The sequence below is a fragment of the Narcine bancroftii genome, chromosome 3, assembly GCF_036971445.1.
Source record: "Narcine bancroftii isolate sNarBan1 chromosome 3, sNarBan1.hap1, whole genome shotgun sequence".
Lineage (NCBI taxonomy): Eukaryota > Metazoa > Chordata > Chondrichthyes > Torpediniformes > Narcinidae > Narcine > Narcine bancroftii.
This window is the reverse complement of record NC_091471.1, coordinates 266,890,850-266,910,598: the sequence shown is the minus strand read 5'-3', so window position 1 is coordinate 266,910,598 and position 19,749 is coordinate 266,890,850. Positions and strand designations below refer to the sequence as shown.

The window sequence follows — 19,749 nt, the reverse complement described above, 5'->3', positions numbered from 1 at the left end:
AAGCGCCAGCGAGGTTGATCCGGAGGCGCCCCTTCACCTGAGCGTTAGTAGTGTAAGGGATACTGGAATGTGGAGTCAAGCAAGTGCTCATTAGAAATGAAGTATTATTAAGTTAAATCAGGGTGAAGGGATGGTGGAATGGGAGGAAGGGTTATAAAAGTATAATAAAATAAGGATCTTCAAAACAGGATAGCAAGTAGATAGCTTTAGCAAGTCTTGGGGATTGATTAATGAGTAAAGAACAAAGACATGATATTTCCTGGCTAAAAAGTTTGCAGGAAGGCACATAAAGTGATAAGAAGTTAGTATCCACGTGGGCAGAATTACCTAATGCTGAACCAATCCAGGAGGCAGAAGAATGTTAGGGGGAAGGTATCTCTGTACTGAAATGAAATGTATAAAAGTTGGGTCAGCCTCAGTATCTGTGTGTGTTCCCAGGGTAAGGGGAAGCACCCAACTTTGCATTGTTGTAATAGTATAAGTTCTTTGTTCTCAAATTTTGTCTCGAGTGAAATCTGTGAAGGCACCTCTGCTTCTCACAGTAGTAAGTATGCGTTTCAATCCCGTAAAGCCCACACCAAAATTTAAGTTCACTCTCTTTTACACCAATGAAGTAGGGTTTTAAATTATAAATTTAGGCATAGAGCACAATAACAGACCTTTTTGGCCCAAGAGCCCGTGCCAGCCAATTACACCAATTGTTTCCATCACAGCAAGAGATCAAATTGTGCAAATGTTGTGTCAATTTTGCACAGGGGGAAATTTCACCTAAAATCAGCCTGTAAAATACATCTTTAGACTTTCAGTGGAGAACTTAAAGGCGAGAAACAGAAATGGGATTGAATTGTGCCATTATGTTTCTATTGGCTTTCAGAATTTCCTTCCCTTGGGTGCTGTTCATTGAATCCACTGCAAAGTTTGCATCTCAGAGAAGAAAGAAAGCAAGCCTGATTGTGAGGGTATCTGTGGTTGAATAATCTGATGGTACTGCCTTACATTCATGTGGTTCATCCCATAAGGTGTTTGAAGGATGCTATCACTCAAGAGGGTTCAAAAAATAATGAAAATACAAAATATTTATATTTAACATTAAAAAGCAGTGCAGATGTTAGACATTCATATTAAAAATTGATGTATCCAAGTGTTTGTGAAATTCAGTTCCATGAACAAATTGACCACAAAATGTCAAGTACAGTGAGAAGGGTTCTGTGAACAGAGGATAATTTACAGAATATAGGATTACAATGAAAAGGAAGACTAATTAGCACTGTCAGGGCTGCATGAGAGCACTGTTATGGGCTTCATTCAAGAGCCTGATAGGTGCAGGGAAAAATCTGTCTTTAGAGTGTGTTTTCACTAGGCCTTTTCCCCAATGGGAGAAGGGAAAATAAAGTGTGTCAGGGGTGTGATGGGTCTTTCAGCATGTTGTCTTGTCTTTTCTAAGCAGCAGATGCAGTTAAAGCCCATGGAAGGAAGCTTTTGTTACGTTCTGAGCTGTATTCACTACTTTCTGTAGTTTCCTGCGAACTTGAGCAAGGCAGCTCCCAGACTATGCTGTGATGCATCCAATAAGTACATCTTCAATGATGCAGCTGTAGAATTTGTTGAGGGACATGGGGTGACATGGCATTGGTGTCTTCTCTGCCCTTTAACATTGAAGATAGTTATTCCAAAGAACTTAAAGCTAACTACTTTTCGGGTATAGCAGGGGACTGGGTACACGTCCTTATGCATTCTGGTATTGAGTGTGATCGTGGCAATGTTACCCATTTTTACTGACAGGAAATCCAGGATCCAGTTGCAGAGGGGAGGCCAAGATCCCGAAGCTTAGGAATGAGTTTGTTGGAGACTATGGTTTTGAAAGCAGAGCTGTAGTCTCTGAACAGTAGTCAAACATACAAGCCCTTGGCGTGCAGGTGTTCCAGAGTCAAATGGAGAGCAATGGAGAAGGCAATAGCAGCGTGGTTGGCATAGCACAATGCCTTTACAGCACCAGCGACTGGGACCGGTCCAGGGTCCAAGTCCTGTATGTTCTTCCTGCATCTGTGTAGGTTTTCTCCTTTCCACACCATTCAAAAAACACATTGGGAGTGAAGGTGAATTGGGGGTAAAATTGGGCACCACAAACTTGTTCGTGTGCTGTATGTCTAAATAATTTTGTTTAAATAAAGCCTATTACTGATCTGTGTGGCCAATAGGCAAATGGAAGTAGGTCTAGGTTGTCTGATAGGCTAGAATTGATACGAGCCATAACCAGCCTATCAAAAATGCTTGTTGATGATGGTCAATGTAAATTAGAACCACATTTCAGAACTGCAGTACACAGCTATACGTCACTGTAGAGTTAGAGCATGTTCAATGAACTAACCACCGCAGTTCAAAAAAGCAGGCTCAATGTCATAGTCTCAGGGATATATATGGAACAGAAAATAAAATTTGGCTTTAGAAGTGACATTCACATTACAGAAATTCTCAAAATAAGCTTATCCAATTTTATTAAATGAAATCCCAAAATACATGAACCATTTTTGGGAGCAGGTCATTACATTATTCTACACACAGCAGCAAAATCTCAGCAGATAACCTTTGACTTAAAAATGTGCTCTACAAAATGCACACCAAACTCCAGGGAAACAAAAGAGGACTGCAATTTCATTTATTGAATGGTACAATTCTTCACCTCATTATGTAACATATGCTTTCCATAGTACGCAATTAGGCACCTGGGTATTCATGGTGTGCTATCTTATTAATGTATTAAACTATATTAAGTTGTGGGGCACAAATGGTAGTCATCCAACGGCAACTGAAACACACTGCAAGAGGTCATGATTCAACACACTGGCATCCTTTGCGAGAAAACTTAGCTAATTACCAAGTTGCAACATTTACTGGTTTTGAAATGAAAGAAGTAATCTTTTGAGACATGGCGAGTTATTTAGACCACTTATGACCGCCACTCCCTTTACTTTGTAGACAGTTTCCATATTTAGGAAATGCCTTTCTTTATAATTAACTGCTATGGTTAAAGGATAATATAATGATTTCCAGTTTAAGAATGGGTAAGGGGTGAGAGTGACAACCATGAGCCCTAATGAGGATTTGAGCAAAATTAGTTGAAACCACTTAAAAGCAGTTTTGACAGGCAATAAAATGATCTTTTGACCATGTATCCTGCTGAAAATATAGCACCAGATTTATATCCTTCCACCTTGCAGTACCCATAAAGTTTGCAACAACAAAAAAATTGAAAATAAATTCATACTGTGCCATTATATACTTTTGAAACAAGGGGCAAGTTTGCACTATTTTGTAGAATTTTGTTTCATCACAAATTCATTGCATTATCCTCAACAAATGGAAAAATGTCCATTCGATAACAGCCAAGTGTCAATAAAATGCTTTCCTGCTGTATTTCTAGCTTTTAATCGGGTTTTTAAAAAAAGTTTTCACAGCAATTACAGTTCCTTATGCTGCATAACACTGGTACTTAATTCTGCTAAATTATTATTCATGCCTCACTATACTGGAACTCCCCAACTTAATCTGCAGTACAGTGAAGTTCTCATTGAAGCCTGGATTTAACATTGATCCATCTCAATGACTAGCAGGAAAATGTAATCCCAGAGGAATATACCCAAGCAACATCCAATATGACAAGGCAGACACACATTTCCTTCCATGATGTAACATTGCTCTGGTAGAAAAGGAACCAGACTATTCGGAGGAATAGTCAACATGGTGGGTGCAGCAACCTACCGAAGACAGTGGCCAGTGCTGGAAAATAAAAACAGCATGGAAACCTGTAGACCATGAAGCAGAACCTGAAACAGTAATCAGTAGCAAGAGGAAACAGGAGGCTTTCAGGGAGTTATCCCTGTTCAGCATTCATTGGTTTTATTTCCCAAGTGAGCACAGGAAGAAGGCAATGACTGGATGGGAAACAAGGGACTTCTTCATATCAAGATACTGTTCATTAGGAGCTTTGAATGTTATTCCCAAACTAGGGAAACCCTTCACATTCCAGAGCAGCAATAACCTTGTTGCAAAGCACAGATGATACTTAATAATCCCAGCACCAGATGCATAGAGAGCAAAGTGAAAAAATATAAAGTGCAGGTCAAGTACCCCTTATCCAAAAAGCTCCATATTCTGAAACTTTTTGAGTGCCGACATAACGCCACAAGTGGAAAATTCCACACGTGACCTCGCTTGCTCATGTGGAGCTCTGATGCTCTGCTGGCACCAGTTGGTTACCAACCACCATGTCCTACGAGCATTACTCACTGTGATGACTCCGGAGGAAATATTTTTAAAAGCCATCTAGCAAAATTTCTAGAATTTGGTGCTGCATTTAATTTTTTTTGAAAGTACAAAACATTATTTTCATGTGAAATCTGAAATTCATCTCCACTTAAAATGCCATGTTTGAGTGTAAGATGACCAGCAACATTTATTACACTGAAAAACTAAAATACAACATTGTAGGTGGAGATTGAAAGTCTGCCGCTCCTGCTGATGCTTCGTTACCCAAAACACAATTCCAAATTCCAAAAAAATTCCAAAATCTGAAACACTTCTGGTCCCATGCATTTCAGATAATGGGTACTCGACCTGTACCACTAACCCAAATTTTGTTCATTTTTTTCTTGTTCTAATTTTCATATACTCAGATACAATTCCACAAATGGCAGAGGATCTTCTCCCATTATTCAGAGCAATTCCTCAAAAAAAAGTTGCTCAACAGCTTGAGAGAGCAAGTGCCCCCATAGCTCAACTTTTCCTTGCCAAATGTGCAAAACAAATGGAGTCACTTCAGTCAATCTCAGCTAAATGAACCCAAAACTGGGATCTTTTTGGTCTTTGTGGCATCCATCAAAGCACCCTTGTCAATCACGGTGGACATTAACTTTCTGGAAAGAAAACTACTGCTCTGGAGCTCAATATAATCACGCCTAATTTTATTCTTGTTCGATACCCTCACACAATGAGCTGATGAAGAGCAGTAACTTCACTCTTTCACAGGATACAAAGGGAGATTGCCACAGTCCATCTATTGCAGGGAAGCATTTATTTATGCAAAAAGGGCTTTTTTTAAAATTCTCCTTTTCTCATCAATTCTGAAACCATTACAATTGAAATCATTTCACTTGTTATCACACATCTTGTTTCGTTGGGTTTAATGCAAGGGTTTTGTGAGAACAGGTTGATCCGTTTACCTGATACAGATGCACACTAACATCTGGAAAAAAAAATCCATCTAGGGAGCAGTTCATCAGCAATACAAGGAGGAATTACTGTTGTCACGTTGGACTATTACGCTGGTACAATGAAACAAATAATCTCAACAGGCTGAAGGGGCAGACTGTTTATCCTGATCTACCCTCAGCCCTTTGCTCAGAAGAAAGGCTTCTTGTTTTGGCTCCCGGCCCAAAAAGCATTTTAGCATGTCTTCAGCATCCACTGAGCCACCTGGTTTAAGAATAGAGTTTCGATAATCTACTCCAACCTACAGGAGATAAGCACAAAATGAGGTTAGGAGGTTCTTCTGTCACTGAACAGTATGTCATTCCAATAAATGCTGCTTTATTAAATGCTTGTCCATTCAGAAAGTTTATGATGAGAATGAAAACAAAAAATAGAACTTGGCTATCATTTTAATTGTATCAAGAAAATGTTAGTTGCACAATAGGACCCTAACCAGGTCCCACATTGTGCTACTGACAATGAGCTACACTTAGTCCACTCTGAACATGATTAGTGGCGGAGGCAAATAGATTTAGAGGAAAGCTGGGCAAGAGCATGAGGATTTTTTTTATATATAAAGAAATGTTGATAGGATTTTGCAAGGTTACAGGCAAGGAGAATGGTTTGCAACTCAGACCTTTTGCTGTAACTAGCTCACTTCTGCACAGTTAGGAATATGCAAGTTGGAAAACTAGTTTCCTCATAATGAAGCCCTTACAAATCTAAAAGATAAAATCTTCACATTCGGTTTGACATCTTTAAGTTCCATCTCACAGGATGCCAAGGTATGAGGCAGCTTCTGGGAAGGGCCCCTCACCTTAGTGGGTTCAAATGTGTTCAACTTGTGACCAAATATAATCCTCATGTAAGTGTGCGCAATGGTGATCTGCATGGTTATAGATATTTGTGCTCAACACAGCAGCAAGCTGATAATGATTTAGAAAACAACCCAACAAAACAAAAATGGCAAGTTTTTAAATATTAAAATCAGAAAATATTCAAAAGATTCGCAATTTTTATTGGGAGGTTAAACAAATGCAAAAGAGAAAGCTGTGATATTAAGTTGTTTTGAAAATGTGAGCAAAGAAATATTCCTGGCAGATGAGTCAGTGAAGTTTCAAGTAGAAATTTCCAGAGAGAAAGAAGATTAGGGGTTATTTTCTCAAATACAGAAGGTTTAAGGCAATGGTTCTCCATCTACCTTCCCCCTCACCCCTCCTCTCATATACCATCTCAAGTAATCCCTTACTAACTACAGAGCATCTTTGGCAGACATAATGGACCAAAACAGCTTTCTTTTCTCCTGGGATGTATACTCTCTAACAACACTGAAACTATGCTATCAAGGTTATAGGGAGGAAAATTCTGACCACCTAATAAATTATATTGTAACCAGATTGCCTTAAACTATTTTACACTTGAGATACAAGTTTCTCTCCCCAAAGCAGAACTCTGAATAAGCAGTACCTTTGAGTTCATGATGCCTTCTTGTCGAAATCGGGTGTAGAACATATCCATTGAATAGACCTCACTCCAGAGATAACCATAATACTGGGCATCATATCCACCCGCCAGGTGTCCAAATGTAGCTGGCATATTGGTTCCTGAAAAAATATTTCTCCAAGTCAGATACAGAATGTTATTCTATTTATTAATTTTTATTCATTACATTTTTAATAGGTGTAAACCAGTCAAGTTTGTAGGTTAGCTTATTTGCACAAAAGCTATTAACCATGTGCAGCGTTACATATTACAGTAAGAATGTGGCATCCAGTGTTTAAATAATTTCAACCAGCAAGATCCCTGATATGATACTGACAATGCCCAGGTAGTGTATCCTAGACAATCCAGCAGTAGGAATGGACAAATTTATGGATGGATTTTCTAGCCTAAAAAACACAGATTCATTATTTGTATCAATGGCAGAGAAAGGAATTTTCTTTTCAACTACCTGGTGATGCTGGAACTCCCAGTATTTCCTTACATAGTCTGGCGTACTCTTCCTTGGCATCAATATCGGCATTTGAGCTCATGTGCAAAGACTGATCAACCTTTGCCAAAATTATCTGTCTTAGGTTAAAGAGACCTATGTACAAAGAAAGAACGCTGTGTGACCTGCTGAGTTTCTCCAGCACTACTATCATAAAGTGAAAGAGCAAACGCCAAGTGAGCTCTTGACTTGTGCTCATTTGTTAAGTTAAAATGATGACACGGGTGTGAAACATAGAATTAATACCTACCGGTGTTAGCCAGCCACATCTTCCCAGGATACGCACCATTAACATTGGAAGATTAATAATGATAACATATTTGCTAATGCCTTCCTGGAAATGCTAAATTTCCACTGTAACTCTTGGATTGGGTGCAGAGAAATGACCTTTTTCCAGAAAAATAATTAAGATGCTCAGGTGCCAACAATTAAATCCTAAACTATAATTAAAACATTAATTCTACTAGGATGGGTACTAAGGTTGGACTTAATGTCAAGGTCGCAGAATGATCAAGCATATCTATTCAGTAGGGATCAGTTTTTCCAAAGAGAGCATAATATTGAGTACAGCTGTCTGTACCATTATCTGTAACTGCAGGCTTCAAATCTCCCAGCTAGGTGCATTTACGGCAGACCTTTGCTAACCTGCTTCCCAGACTAACAAATACTCTTTCTGACAGTTAAAAAAATGTTTAAAATTTAATCTTTTATGTCTTTTTGAAAATTTCCCTTACACCACACTCCGTGGCTTTATTTGACATTCAGTAAATGTGTACTTCCTGCAAAAATGTGGTTTTGTTATTAGTGATAACAAAATTTAATTCCTGAGCACCAATGCAGTCAGCTTAAGCCTTAAGGAGTGTACCTGCAGATACTGCAGCATCGTAATTGCAAAAGAATTAATCCTGTCAGTTCCTCTGACTCAGTTGCATCTGCTCCCAGGATGACATTTTCCATTCCAGATCAGAGAGGTCCTCTTTCAAAAATGTGCCTACCAACATCAACTCAGCCCTTACCCGCATCTCCTCCATTTCCCACACATTGTCCCTAGCCCCTCCGCCCTTGGATGCGACAAGGGCAGGATTCCTTGTCTGCACCTACCACCCTACCAGTCTCAGCATCCAACACATTATCCTCCGCAATTTCCACCACCAATGAGATCCCACCACCAGCCACATCTTCCCCTCTCTGGCTACCATAGGAACTGTTCCCTCACTGACCACTCATTTCCTTGGTACTACCCTTGTGACCACAGGAAATGCTACACATGCGCCCACACCTCCTCCCTCACCACCATTCGGAGCTCCAAACAGTCCTTCCAAGGGAAGCAACATTTCACATGAATCTACAAGGATCGCTACTGCATCCATTGTGGCCTTCTCTACATCAGAGAGACTGGACGCAGACTTGGAGATCGTTTCGTTGAGCATCTTCACTCAGTCCTCTGCAATAGCGGGTCCTCCCAGTGTCCAATCATTTCAATTCCACGCCCCACTCCAAAACCAACGTGTCTGTCCATGGCCTCGTGCAAGGACCAACACTTAATATTTCTTCTGGGTACTCTCCAAGCAGATGGCATCAACATCAACTTCTCTGGTTTATGTGAGGCCCCTCCCATCTATCGCTTTCCCCATCCCTCTGTCTCCTTTCATCCAGCTCCCTACCTCCTTCTCTGTCCCTTCAGAGAGCTATCCTCCCCATCACCTCCCAGCTTTTTCCCTCTTCTGTTCTCCCACCCATGACATTGCCTGTGGGCCTGTGCTCCTCCCCTGACCCCCACCCACCATTTTATTCAGGCACCTGCTTGCTTTTTGTTCAGGCCTGAAAGCTGGTTCTGTATCTTTGCCGTAAAGAACGCTGTGTGACCTGCTGAGTTTCTCCAGCACTACTGCCATAAAGTGAAAGAGCAAACGCCAAGTGAGCTCTTGACTTGTGCTCATTTGTTAAGTTACAATGATGACACGGGTGTGAAACGTAGAATTAATACCTACCAGTGTTAGCCAGCCTAGATTTAAGGAGCTTCTCCAAAAGATCATGTGGAATCATGCTCCCGTCTTTATAGTGCCTGGACATCCGCAGTAAAGGTTCTTTCTCCCAAACCCAGTTCTCCAGCATCTGAGAGGGAGCCTCCACAAAATCACGTTCAACATGCGTCCCACTAAACATGGCAAATTCAGCCTGTCAAACAGCAAGGTCACAACATGATGAAATTTAGGATTAAGACTGTTAATTACAACAAGAGATACCTCTCCATGCTCCCACATTATTTTTGCTCTACAAATGCACTAATTAATAACAGTTTTACACTTATTGGAGACTAGGTGGTCAAACTTCTTAAGTGAGTCCACAACAAGTTAGTGGGGTATTTCACCACTGGTAGAGATCAAGGTCATGTGACATTCAGAAGCCACTGGATGACCTCACCCCCTCCAGCTAACAAGCAGAGGCCAGTTGGAAAACTTTCACTGTAAACCTGGATGAAATTAGCTTACACCACATCAAGCCAAATTGCTCACCTCCTGTATGAAGGGATTTTCTATGCAATGGGTTCAGACAGCTGAGATGCTGGAGTACTGGTGCATACCAGTTCTGAAAATTTTGAGAATTCAAAAGTAATATTTTACAGAAAAAAAAAACAGGAAATCCCTTTTAAGGCACAATACTGGCAGTGGCAACATTATGAATCGATTACAAAATGGTTTAAAAGGACACCTTCTTCCGGGTGTTTTGAGTCTCAGTTTTCTCTGCAGATAGACTATGGGAGGTAATGAACACCATCAACGAAACATATGGAGTGGGGAGGAACTTGCTATGATAAATAATCAAAAATTACAAAGAAAAAGAAATAAAATCAAACATGTGTCTGGTAATGGGATACAAGTAGATTCAGGAAGCTTGATCCAAATATTAAATAAATTGGAAACAAACATAACCCAGATCCGCACATGAAACATGGCAAGATACCTTGATGGTAAAGAGGAACTGGAGAGAAAATGTCTCTGATACTGCTATGAATTGCAGCAATAATGGCAATGCTGAGATTATGAGATCTTACCTGGGAACAGATTTGATGCATCACATGTCCAAACTCATGGAAATAAGTTTCAACCTCATCATGCTGAAGCAATGATGGAGCATCAGGAGTTGGCTTGGTGAAGTTTGCCACCATTGCAGCCACTGTTATTTGCCTTGTATTATCTGGTAACAAACAACCCGGTTGAAGACCAAAACATGCAGCATGTCCATACTTCCCTTCCCTGTAAAAACAAACAACAACCAGATTTGCACTGACTACCATCTCTGAATACAGGTAACATTGCCAGTGGAAACTAAGTATAACTGTGAAGCAAATGTTGCCTAATATTTTCCCAATGGACGAACAGAATTTGTAGAAAGGATTAAAATTGAATTTATATTGGTTAGAATTTTGAACAACGGGTATCAAATCTTATTTGTGATTATCCTTTTTTCCCTATTCTAGTTCTCTCGTTATTGGACCTTGATCACCCAACTCTGTTCTTTGTCTTCCTCTGATTTATTGATACAATTCTCCAAGTTGCTAATTCCCTGATCTTTCAACTCTTCCAAACTACAAACACCACATTTTTCCCAAGGGTTTCATTCTGATGAAATCTCGATTTATCACACCATTTCTTACTATTTCATTTGGATCCAGGAACTCGATATTGTGCAACTCCTTATCTTTGAAGAGGAAAAAAAACAAATTTCATCTAACCTACATTCTGCTACCTTCATTCAGCAGAAAACAGAGACAATGCAAAGTCTTTCTAGTTTGTTTGTTTTGTAACAAAGTGGAGATGCCCCTTCACCTCGCTGTTTCATGATAAATAACATCACCAAAGGAAGTGTAAATTGTTTGATGTTCATCAGTAATCAGAACAAATATATTCAGAAATCACCTTGGATATAAATCTAAGTAGAATTGTCCAAGCAACTCTCCAGATGCTGTATCTCTCACAGAGTACAGCTTCACATCTTCGTGCCATACAGGTTCCTTCTCAACAAGTTCAAAAGTCAATCCTAGTAGTTCCTGATAGATATCCAATAGGCCAGATGTTACCACCTCCATTGGAAAATACTCCTTCAGCAGGTTCTGATCCACAAAATATTTCACCTCCTCCACCTGGTTCATGTAGTATCGCAAATCCCAGGCATTTATAATACCATCAAAATCCAGCTTTCGTCTTGCACATTCTTCCTTCTTCAGGTCCATTATAACTGCCCTCTCTTGTTCACCAAGCGGTTTTAGTTTCTGTGCTAGTTCATCTGAAATATATTTAAAATATTCAGTTGTATTCATGCTATCATCAGATAGAAAGAAATAACTTTCCATGAGGTCTCATGTTTCATTTCTATTTTCCTGGTGAGCTGCAAGCTGTTCCACCATCCACAAGGAAGAAAATCTGCCATCCCACCCAGTCATGCCTCCACATGTCTCCTGATTCACCACTATGATCGACTCTTAATTGCTCCTTAGTTCAGGGTTGAAAAATAAATGCTGGTCTTGATAAGGGCAACCACACCCCATGAATAAATAGTTTTTAAAAAAAATCAGATTCAACCTTTGGTGTTGTTAAAATAGACAGAATAGTAGTGATTCAGAAGGTTCTCTAGGTGCAAAAACACTTTATAAGGAAGCTTACACCCAATTGTTGTTATGAATAGGCCAATTTAACCATTTACCAATTAACAACCAAAATAACAGTAGGTAGTAATGGAAGTGATTTCCCATGACCCTCGTGCTTCTGAGCCATTCCTGCCAGAAAAATAACCAAAATTTTAGATAGTTTCTTTACTGGTTCTACTCCTTTTTCAAAATAGCAGTCTAGAATACAGGCAGATCAGAACTCAAAATTTGACAATACTGTCCCCAACTGGCAGGAGTTGTGCTCATTTCTACAGAGTAAAGCTCTTTGTTTTCCAGTACAGTAATTACACTGCATAAGATTGCAGTTATGGACACTTCTACTTATAGTTTCAGGCCCAATACAAGTGCAATCAGATTATCAGCATCTCCACCTGACAGACTGTAGAGGCTAACCCTACACCCCAGGATGTCAAACTTGAATCCTTGTTGACACTCCCACCCCACATTCTAAGGACATTCATTACCAAGAAAGATAGTGACGTTCTTGCTGCTTTTAGCCATGTTCATTTCTAACACAAAATCCGAGTGGGTCTTAAAGTTCAGGAGACCAGATTTCTTTTTACGAAGTGCCACCAGTTCTTTGAGGATCTTTGCATTGTCCTATAATCAACGAAAGAAAGTAATGTCCATATATTAAAACACTAAATAATACAACCAAAACATATTTTTCTGATATGTTCTCCCATATACATCCTTGCTGTCCCCAATAATGAACCTAGTTGCTTCGCCTAATTTATATTCTAACTGCAATGGGACTCTCCACTCTGGGACAGGAAGGTGGAGATAAATGAAGTAATTCTGTGATTCCAGCTGGAAAGTGCAAAACACAATGTTTTGAGTACGTGAATTCCAGAAATTATTTATTTTCTGGAGAATATTTATGGGATAATTTACTTATGGTGCTCAAAATAAGGATTAGAGCTGGAAAGGTAGATAGGGGATGACTTATTCCTCTAAGAGGATGCTACCTTATCACTCCATACACCCAGGTTCAATCCTTACCTTATGTGCTGAGTTTACATGATCTCCCCACAAGGGCATCAGTTCCTCCAGGTGCTTTGATTTCCTCCCATGTCCCAGACATCATTGGTGACTCATTACATTGATTTTTTATTTTATTAACATGCAAAGAAATAATGGAATTGAATGTGTGGGAGAGAATAAACTGAAGGAAAATTGGACTGCTCCTTGGGAAATTGGCTGATCCAATAGATGACCTCTATCCGTGCCATTTTTAGCATTCAAAGTGAACAGTTAAAATGCTCCAAGAAATAAAGTACAGCAAAATCCCCTGGTATCCAGCACCTGTAGGGTCTGGAAGATGCTGGACAAGTGCATTTTCCAGTTGCTGGAGATTGCGTATTATATGACTGGCAAGGCGATGGTAAACTTCCTTTTTTTTTTAAACCCATTTTTTGCTATTTTTTTTGCTGGTTGCTTGAGGCTGCTGGTTGTTGATTCCCGATAATACAGGTTTTACTGTATGCCAAATTTTACACATCTCTAAAATAGATACAGTAAAATCTCCATTATCTGGCACTCAGTTAATTAGAAACTCAAACAACTGCCAAAAATTAAAAATTGAAGAATAAATAAGTTTTAAATAAAAGTTTTAAAATTGTAAAAGAAAGTGTTCTCTGAAGCAACACAAAACCCTTGGGAGCCAACATTCAGTCAGTGGAGCGCCCCCTCCTCAATCATGCCGCATCTACACCAGCTAGTTGAATAAAGTTCAATAAAGTTGTGTTTGAATATAATTGGGGCTCCCAGGCTAAAGAGCTGGGCAATGCCTCTCAGCGCTTGGGCGACTTTTCCCCAAAGAGTCTTTATCTTTGAGTATATAATTAAGTATATTAGTAAGGCTTTAACTGTAACCTTGGGGGAAGGGATTAATTATGACAGTGGCATGGTTAGCGTAGCAGTCAGTACAACACTGTTAAAGAGCTCATAAATGGGGTTCGAATTTAGAGGAAGGTGTGCCAAGAGCCTGACCGGGACACTGGTGTGGAATAGAGGGGGATGGCGCTGTGGGCCTGACTGGGATACTGGCACTAAGGTGAGTTGTATTGCGCTGATAGTCTGACCAGGATACCACTCACAACTGGGCCAACGCTCCCAAAGTGTCTCCCTCTCCCTGCTTAGTAAGAGTCTATATCTTTACTAGTATTAGGCTTTATCTGTGAACTTGGGAGATGGATCAATTATGACAGTGATATGGTTAGCTTAGCGGCTAATGCAACATTGTTGAAGCGTCAACAATCGGGTTCTAATTTAAATATTCTAAATTACAACTTGATTAAAGTGAGCTTTACATAATTAAAGACTAAAATTGATTCCCCCCCCCCCCCCCCCAAAATGACTTAAACAAAAGCCTGAGAAGTCCATATTAATGCCATCCAGTTTTGTTGTTCCTCCAATTTGTGTGTGGTCTCAGTCTGGCAGTTCATGGGATCGTGGACAGACCAGTCATTAAGGGAAAGGGATGGAGCATTGAAATGGGTGGCCACTAGGAGATCCACGCTATAGCAGCGGACAAAGTCGAGGTGCTCAACAAAGCGATCTCTGATGTACAGCAACAGGAGCACTGAATGCAGTAGATGACACCTGCAGATTCACAAGTGAAATGTTGCTTCACTTGAAGAACTGTTTGTATGACAAAATGGTGGTGAAGGAGGAGGTGTGGGTGCGTGGAGCATCTCCTGTGGTCACAGGGGTAGGTCTCAAGAGGACAATTAGTGGGGAGGGAAGCCTGGATAAGGGAGTCATAGAGGGAGCAATCCCTGCGGAAGGCAGAGAGGGGAATATGTGTCTAGTGGTGGGATCACGTAGTAGATGGTGCAAATGGCAGAGGAGGATGTGTTGGATGCAGAGGCGGATAGGTGAGGACAAGAGGAATCTTGTCCACATTACTCGTAGTGTCGGAGGGGGCCAGGGCAGATGTGGGGGTGAGCGCCGAGTTGATGGTGGTGGAAGGAATGCCATATTGAGGACATATCTGATAATCTGGCATGGAAGACCCCATCCTAGGTGAAGAGGTGATGGAGGCAGAGGAATTGAGAGAATGAATCCTTACAGGGGTCAGGATGGGAAGTGGGTTTGTAAAAGATTCTTAACATAAGTATATTTGATAAGCATTGCAAGAGTAAGTTTCAGTCAACCAGAAAATTCACATTTCTGTCATACGTGAACCCCATAGGTGTTGGATAATGGGAATTTTACTGTACAGCCATGACATAAGAATTTCAAAGGAAGATGTGTTTAACTTGGTGGGTAAAAATACTAATGATTAAAAAAATAAGGTGATAGAGAGATTAAATAAAAGAATAGAAACTTAATTGGAAAGTGGCCATGTATTGGTGGAGGCAGACGACATAGATATATTTAAGCCAATTTCTTACAAGAAATAACAAAAGGGTAAGGTGAAGGAAATAAGCATCAACATAGAGCAAATAAACTAGATATTTTTTGTGATATAAAACCTCTCAGAAAACAGATAATCAAGTAAAGCCTAGCCTACCTCCATGCAGCGGGAATTAAAGGCTTGCTCCATCTTCCTCCTAGTCTCAGGAACATTACATTTCTTCATTAAAGGAAAATAATGAGGATACTTTAGTGTCACCTTCAGCTTCCCATTTTCTATTTTCTCCAAGCTATTGATAAAGTCATCAGGGAGACCACCTGCAAACCATAGATTATCATCACTATGTATGCGCAGAAATAATTTCAAAAACAAAAATCAAATTAATTATATTAATTGCTCAACAGTGAAAATTGATACATGGGGAAAATCCCCACTGAGTAATCTGAACTTACTGTAGTCGGAAACTCCATTTGTCTTCAATATTCCAATAGTAAAATAGTCAAAAAATATTATTTTATCATCTATTTAAAATATCCTCTGAGAATGACACAGAAAATTAAAATGGGTTCAGTTTTATTTTCCACACATTAGAATATGCAAGCATACAGAGAGGGTACCCAGGGCCAAAAGAAACAATCCTGCTTCTCCACAGTAAGAAGAGCAAAACAAGCCAAACAATCTATAATATTTTCACTAATTTCATTTGAATGAAAGTAGTTCAGATGATGAACTGCACATTACAGAAAATGTATATCATGGTAAAATATATTCAAGATGTTTGCTCAATGGGGAAAGTCCAGCTAAGTACTTTGCTTTCAAAGTTTCTCTGTGATGAACGTATAAAAACTTTTTTTGTTTTAAAAAAGGACAAAAACTCACACCAAGACCTCCGACTCTGAAAACAAGAGACTGCAGCTTGAAATCTAGAACATAAAACACAATATCCAAAGAACTTAATAGGTCATGGAACATCCATGGAGGCAAATGGTGGCTGTCTCAAGCTTCCAGTTATCTATCAGTTTTACTCTATTTTCCGCTCCCATACTGATTTGTTTACTCTTTGCCTTCTCCATTGCAACAGAGCTGAAGCTGTATCACAAGAATATCTGTTTCAGTAGCTTAAAATACAATGGTATGAGCAATGAATTTTCCAAGTTCAGTTTACATGAACCTACACACACACACAAACACCCCCCATCCCTTCCTATTTATTTCATCTGCCCATCATCATTTCATCATCTTGTACCATCTATCTATCTCCTACCAGCCTCAATCCACCTCCTCCCCTCCTTTTATACCATTATGGACTGGCAACTTCTCTTCTCTCGCAGGGCATCGACAAAAATGTCAACTTATTTTGCCTCCACAGCTGTTGCTCGTCTTGCTGAGTTTTTCCTTTTTTTTAAAAAAAATCAGAGTCGTTGGCAATGGTTTCTCTCAGCACATTTCCAAAGGGACAAGGATTGCTCCATCTAACATAGTTCAGAAATTAGTAATCAAATGTCATATCCATTACTTAAGTATCAGTTAAATATCAACAGTGACAGGTTACATAATCCAGGATTAAATCATAGCTCTGGAACCATAGATCTTAATCTTAAAATGCTAGGTTCATTTGCTAGATAAATAAAATTATCTGTAGTTTATTTTGTCATTTACAGGGTCAAATTCTAATCCTATTTCTATCTACAAAGTAAACATTTTCTTACCCAATTCATCCTTTGTAAATTCCAGGAATGTGGTATTCTCATTCAAGTTTTTGCTGAAGTCTATGCATAATATGCTGATTCTTTTCTTGATAGCTTTAATCTCCTGCAGCACAAAATTAATGGGTGTTGTGCCTTCTAGTGTAATTCACAATTTACTAAAATTTTAGAGATACTGTATACTTATTGAATTAGGATTTTATTTTAACTGGAACATTAGATCCTAGTCTGCCAACTTAATGGTTATTCACAGAGTTTTAAAAAAACAGCAAAATTTCCCTGGAGACCTCATGGAAAAATCCTCCGAAAGAGGATCCAAAAAGTCTGTGGTTAACTCTGATCTATCTTCAGTTAATGATGAGCTGGCAACGTGGGTTGATCTCAAAAAAATGCTTGTGGGTGATGCCATTGATGAGGATAAATTTCTTAAGTAGATTTTAGTTTATTTACCAAGTAGCCTGTTTAATTTCAAATAGAAGTCTTTTTTTTTGTCTGAAAACCCAGCAGCTCACTGGCTGAGTCAGTGATATTAAGCACTCAAGCTGGGCTGGTGGAAGCTATGAGAGAATGAAAGGAAAAATCCTGGGAGGCAGGGAAAGACTGGGGCATGGAAGGTGTCCAATAACAGGGAATGCCAGAGATTGACCGAGAGGAACTCAGCAGTTTGAGCAGCGTCAACCAGAATCCTGATGAAGGATTGCCTGCAGATTCTGTGTTATTCATCTACAAATGCCATGTTCTATTATCAATTATTCACCTCTTGCTTTTCTTTACACAGATGGAGCCCATTTCTTTTTCCTAATTTCAGAAGCCTTTCCAGGTAGCGCTTAGCTTCTGGTCGGAGTTCTTCAGCCTGACATTTATCCTGAAAAAACAAACAAACTTTCAGAGTGAGCCAGAAGCAAGTAATTTCTTACTTAAGAGTCATGCAGCACTTCAGCTTAACTCATCCACTCTAACCAAGTTGACTGCCAGAGTTGGTGCCATTTGTCTGCATTTGGCCCATATCTCTTGAAAATTATCTGATTAAATGTTTTAATTCCACCCGGCTCTACCACTTCCTGTGGCAGGTCATTCCATATACCAACCATCGTCACTATGGAAAAAGTTGCTCCTCAGGACCCCTTTAAATTCTTACCCTTTCACTGTCAATTATGCCTCTGGTCTTCAACTCCCCTACCCTGGGAAAGACCGTCACCATTCACCTTCAAAATTTTATATACCTCTACAAAGTCACCCTCAGCTCCCAAGCTCCAGAGTACGTCCCAGCCAATCCCATCTCTGTATTTGTGTTTAACTCAATGGAATCTATGAAATATCAATAACACAAACAAAAGTTATCTTTCATCCAGCCACATTTTCAGTACACCGGACTGATTTGCCAGCTAGAATTGTAACAATGTTTTCCTTTGAAGATAGCTGGAAGATAAACTTTTCACAACACAATTTCCAGCAAATCTTTTGTTCATATCAACAATACGCAAAGACTGGGAGTGTCAATGGAATTGAGGTAAAACCAATTATCTATTTTTTTTAACCAACTGAATAAGCAAATCAATAAGAAGAAATTTAAACTCTTCAGGTATACACATTCATATTTTAATCGCAGAATGGCAAAACAAAGTTTAATATCATATTTGAAGTATGACATATCCAACAATGTAGCATTTCCTCTAATACATCAATGAGATTCTGGTCTAGATTATACATTGTAATTGTGGTTCCAGCAAAATCCACAACTTTATTTTGCAGAAGCAATTAGGATGAAGACGTTAGATGAGTTCCCTATTTTCTAACACTAAAGTGTACCAACAAGTTCAAAAAGAGCTGCAAAGAATGTGACAAGAGTATTAGGAAACATAGTATTTGGGGGGAAAAAAAAGCAGTCATGATGCAATGACCAATATGTGAACACCTAAACCAGTGCCAGTGCTCAAAACATATGTAAAGTGCTTTATACCCGAATCAAAAACAGGCTGGTTCATGCTGAAGAAAGAAGTGTTTCCACTTCATTCCCATACCCGAGTGATATCCAAGTACACCATGCATCTGTGGAGTATCTCTAAATAGAATATATTGTAGCCTTATGTCTGAGCTATCACCAGCAGGAATTCTGATGATCCATTCACTTCTTAACCCACTAAACCACTATCAACTGGAGAAATGCAAATACAAAAATACGTTGCTTTGACCATAGTTTTGAAACTAACACAAAGGAATCCTGCAAGATACAAGTGGCTCAAAAATGTTATTCTTGTCACATCAGCACCCTTTAATCATCTAGTCTCAATTCCTACCTGCAGAGCCACTATTCTCTGGTAAACATCTTCTCTCATGCTCATCTCCACATCAAATTCAGACAACAGTTTGTCTGCCTCGGTGCTGGCAGCCCGAACATCTTTGCAAGGAGAAACATGCTGTGGAAAGTCCAGAATATTCCGCTGAACTGAAATATCAAACAATAAGTGTCAGTATTAGATCCAGTGTTTAACCAAATTTACATTATACTTGATAGACATTAAGAGCAGATTTAGTACATGCTGTAGTTCATTGGGAAGAGCTCTCTACAACACATTTTGGAAATTCTGCTACACTATTCGATCTAAAATAAAAAGATTTGAATTTATAGACAGCATGAACATTATCACAACATGGCCCGATCTCTTCTTCACCCAACATCCATGAATATACTCCAGGAAATTAAATCATCGCAATTTGTTTTCAAAGTCTCATCCTCATTGTAAAACAGAATCATGAAAGAATTGATTATTTCTGG

The 19,749-nt window shown here is 39.3% G+C and overlaps 1 protein-coding gene across 1 annotated transcript; it reads right to left on the bottom strand.

The window, feature by feature from the left end:
• Positions 1-2,469: 2,469 nt before the first annotated feature.
• Positions 2,470-19,422, bottom strand: LOC138758720 (thimet oligopeptidase-like). The gene is made up of 11 exons (XM_069928058.1): positions 19,271-19,422; positions 17,731-17,838; positions 16,977-17,079; positions 15,424-15,584; positions 12,371-12,506; positions 11,158-11,524; positions 10,293-10,494; positions 9,229-9,415; positions 7,199-7,333; positions 6,715-6,851; positions 2,470-5,509 (listed from the first exon to the last, which is right to left on the bottom strand). Exons 1-11 carry the CDS (start codon positions 19,313-19,315, stop codon positions 5,345-5,347), a joined length of 1,746 nt encoding a protein of 581 aa, XP_069784159.1. The 5' UTR covers positions 19,316-19,422; the 3' UTR covers positions 2,470-5,344.
• Between the last annotated feature and the right edge of the window lie 327 nt (positions 19,423-19,749).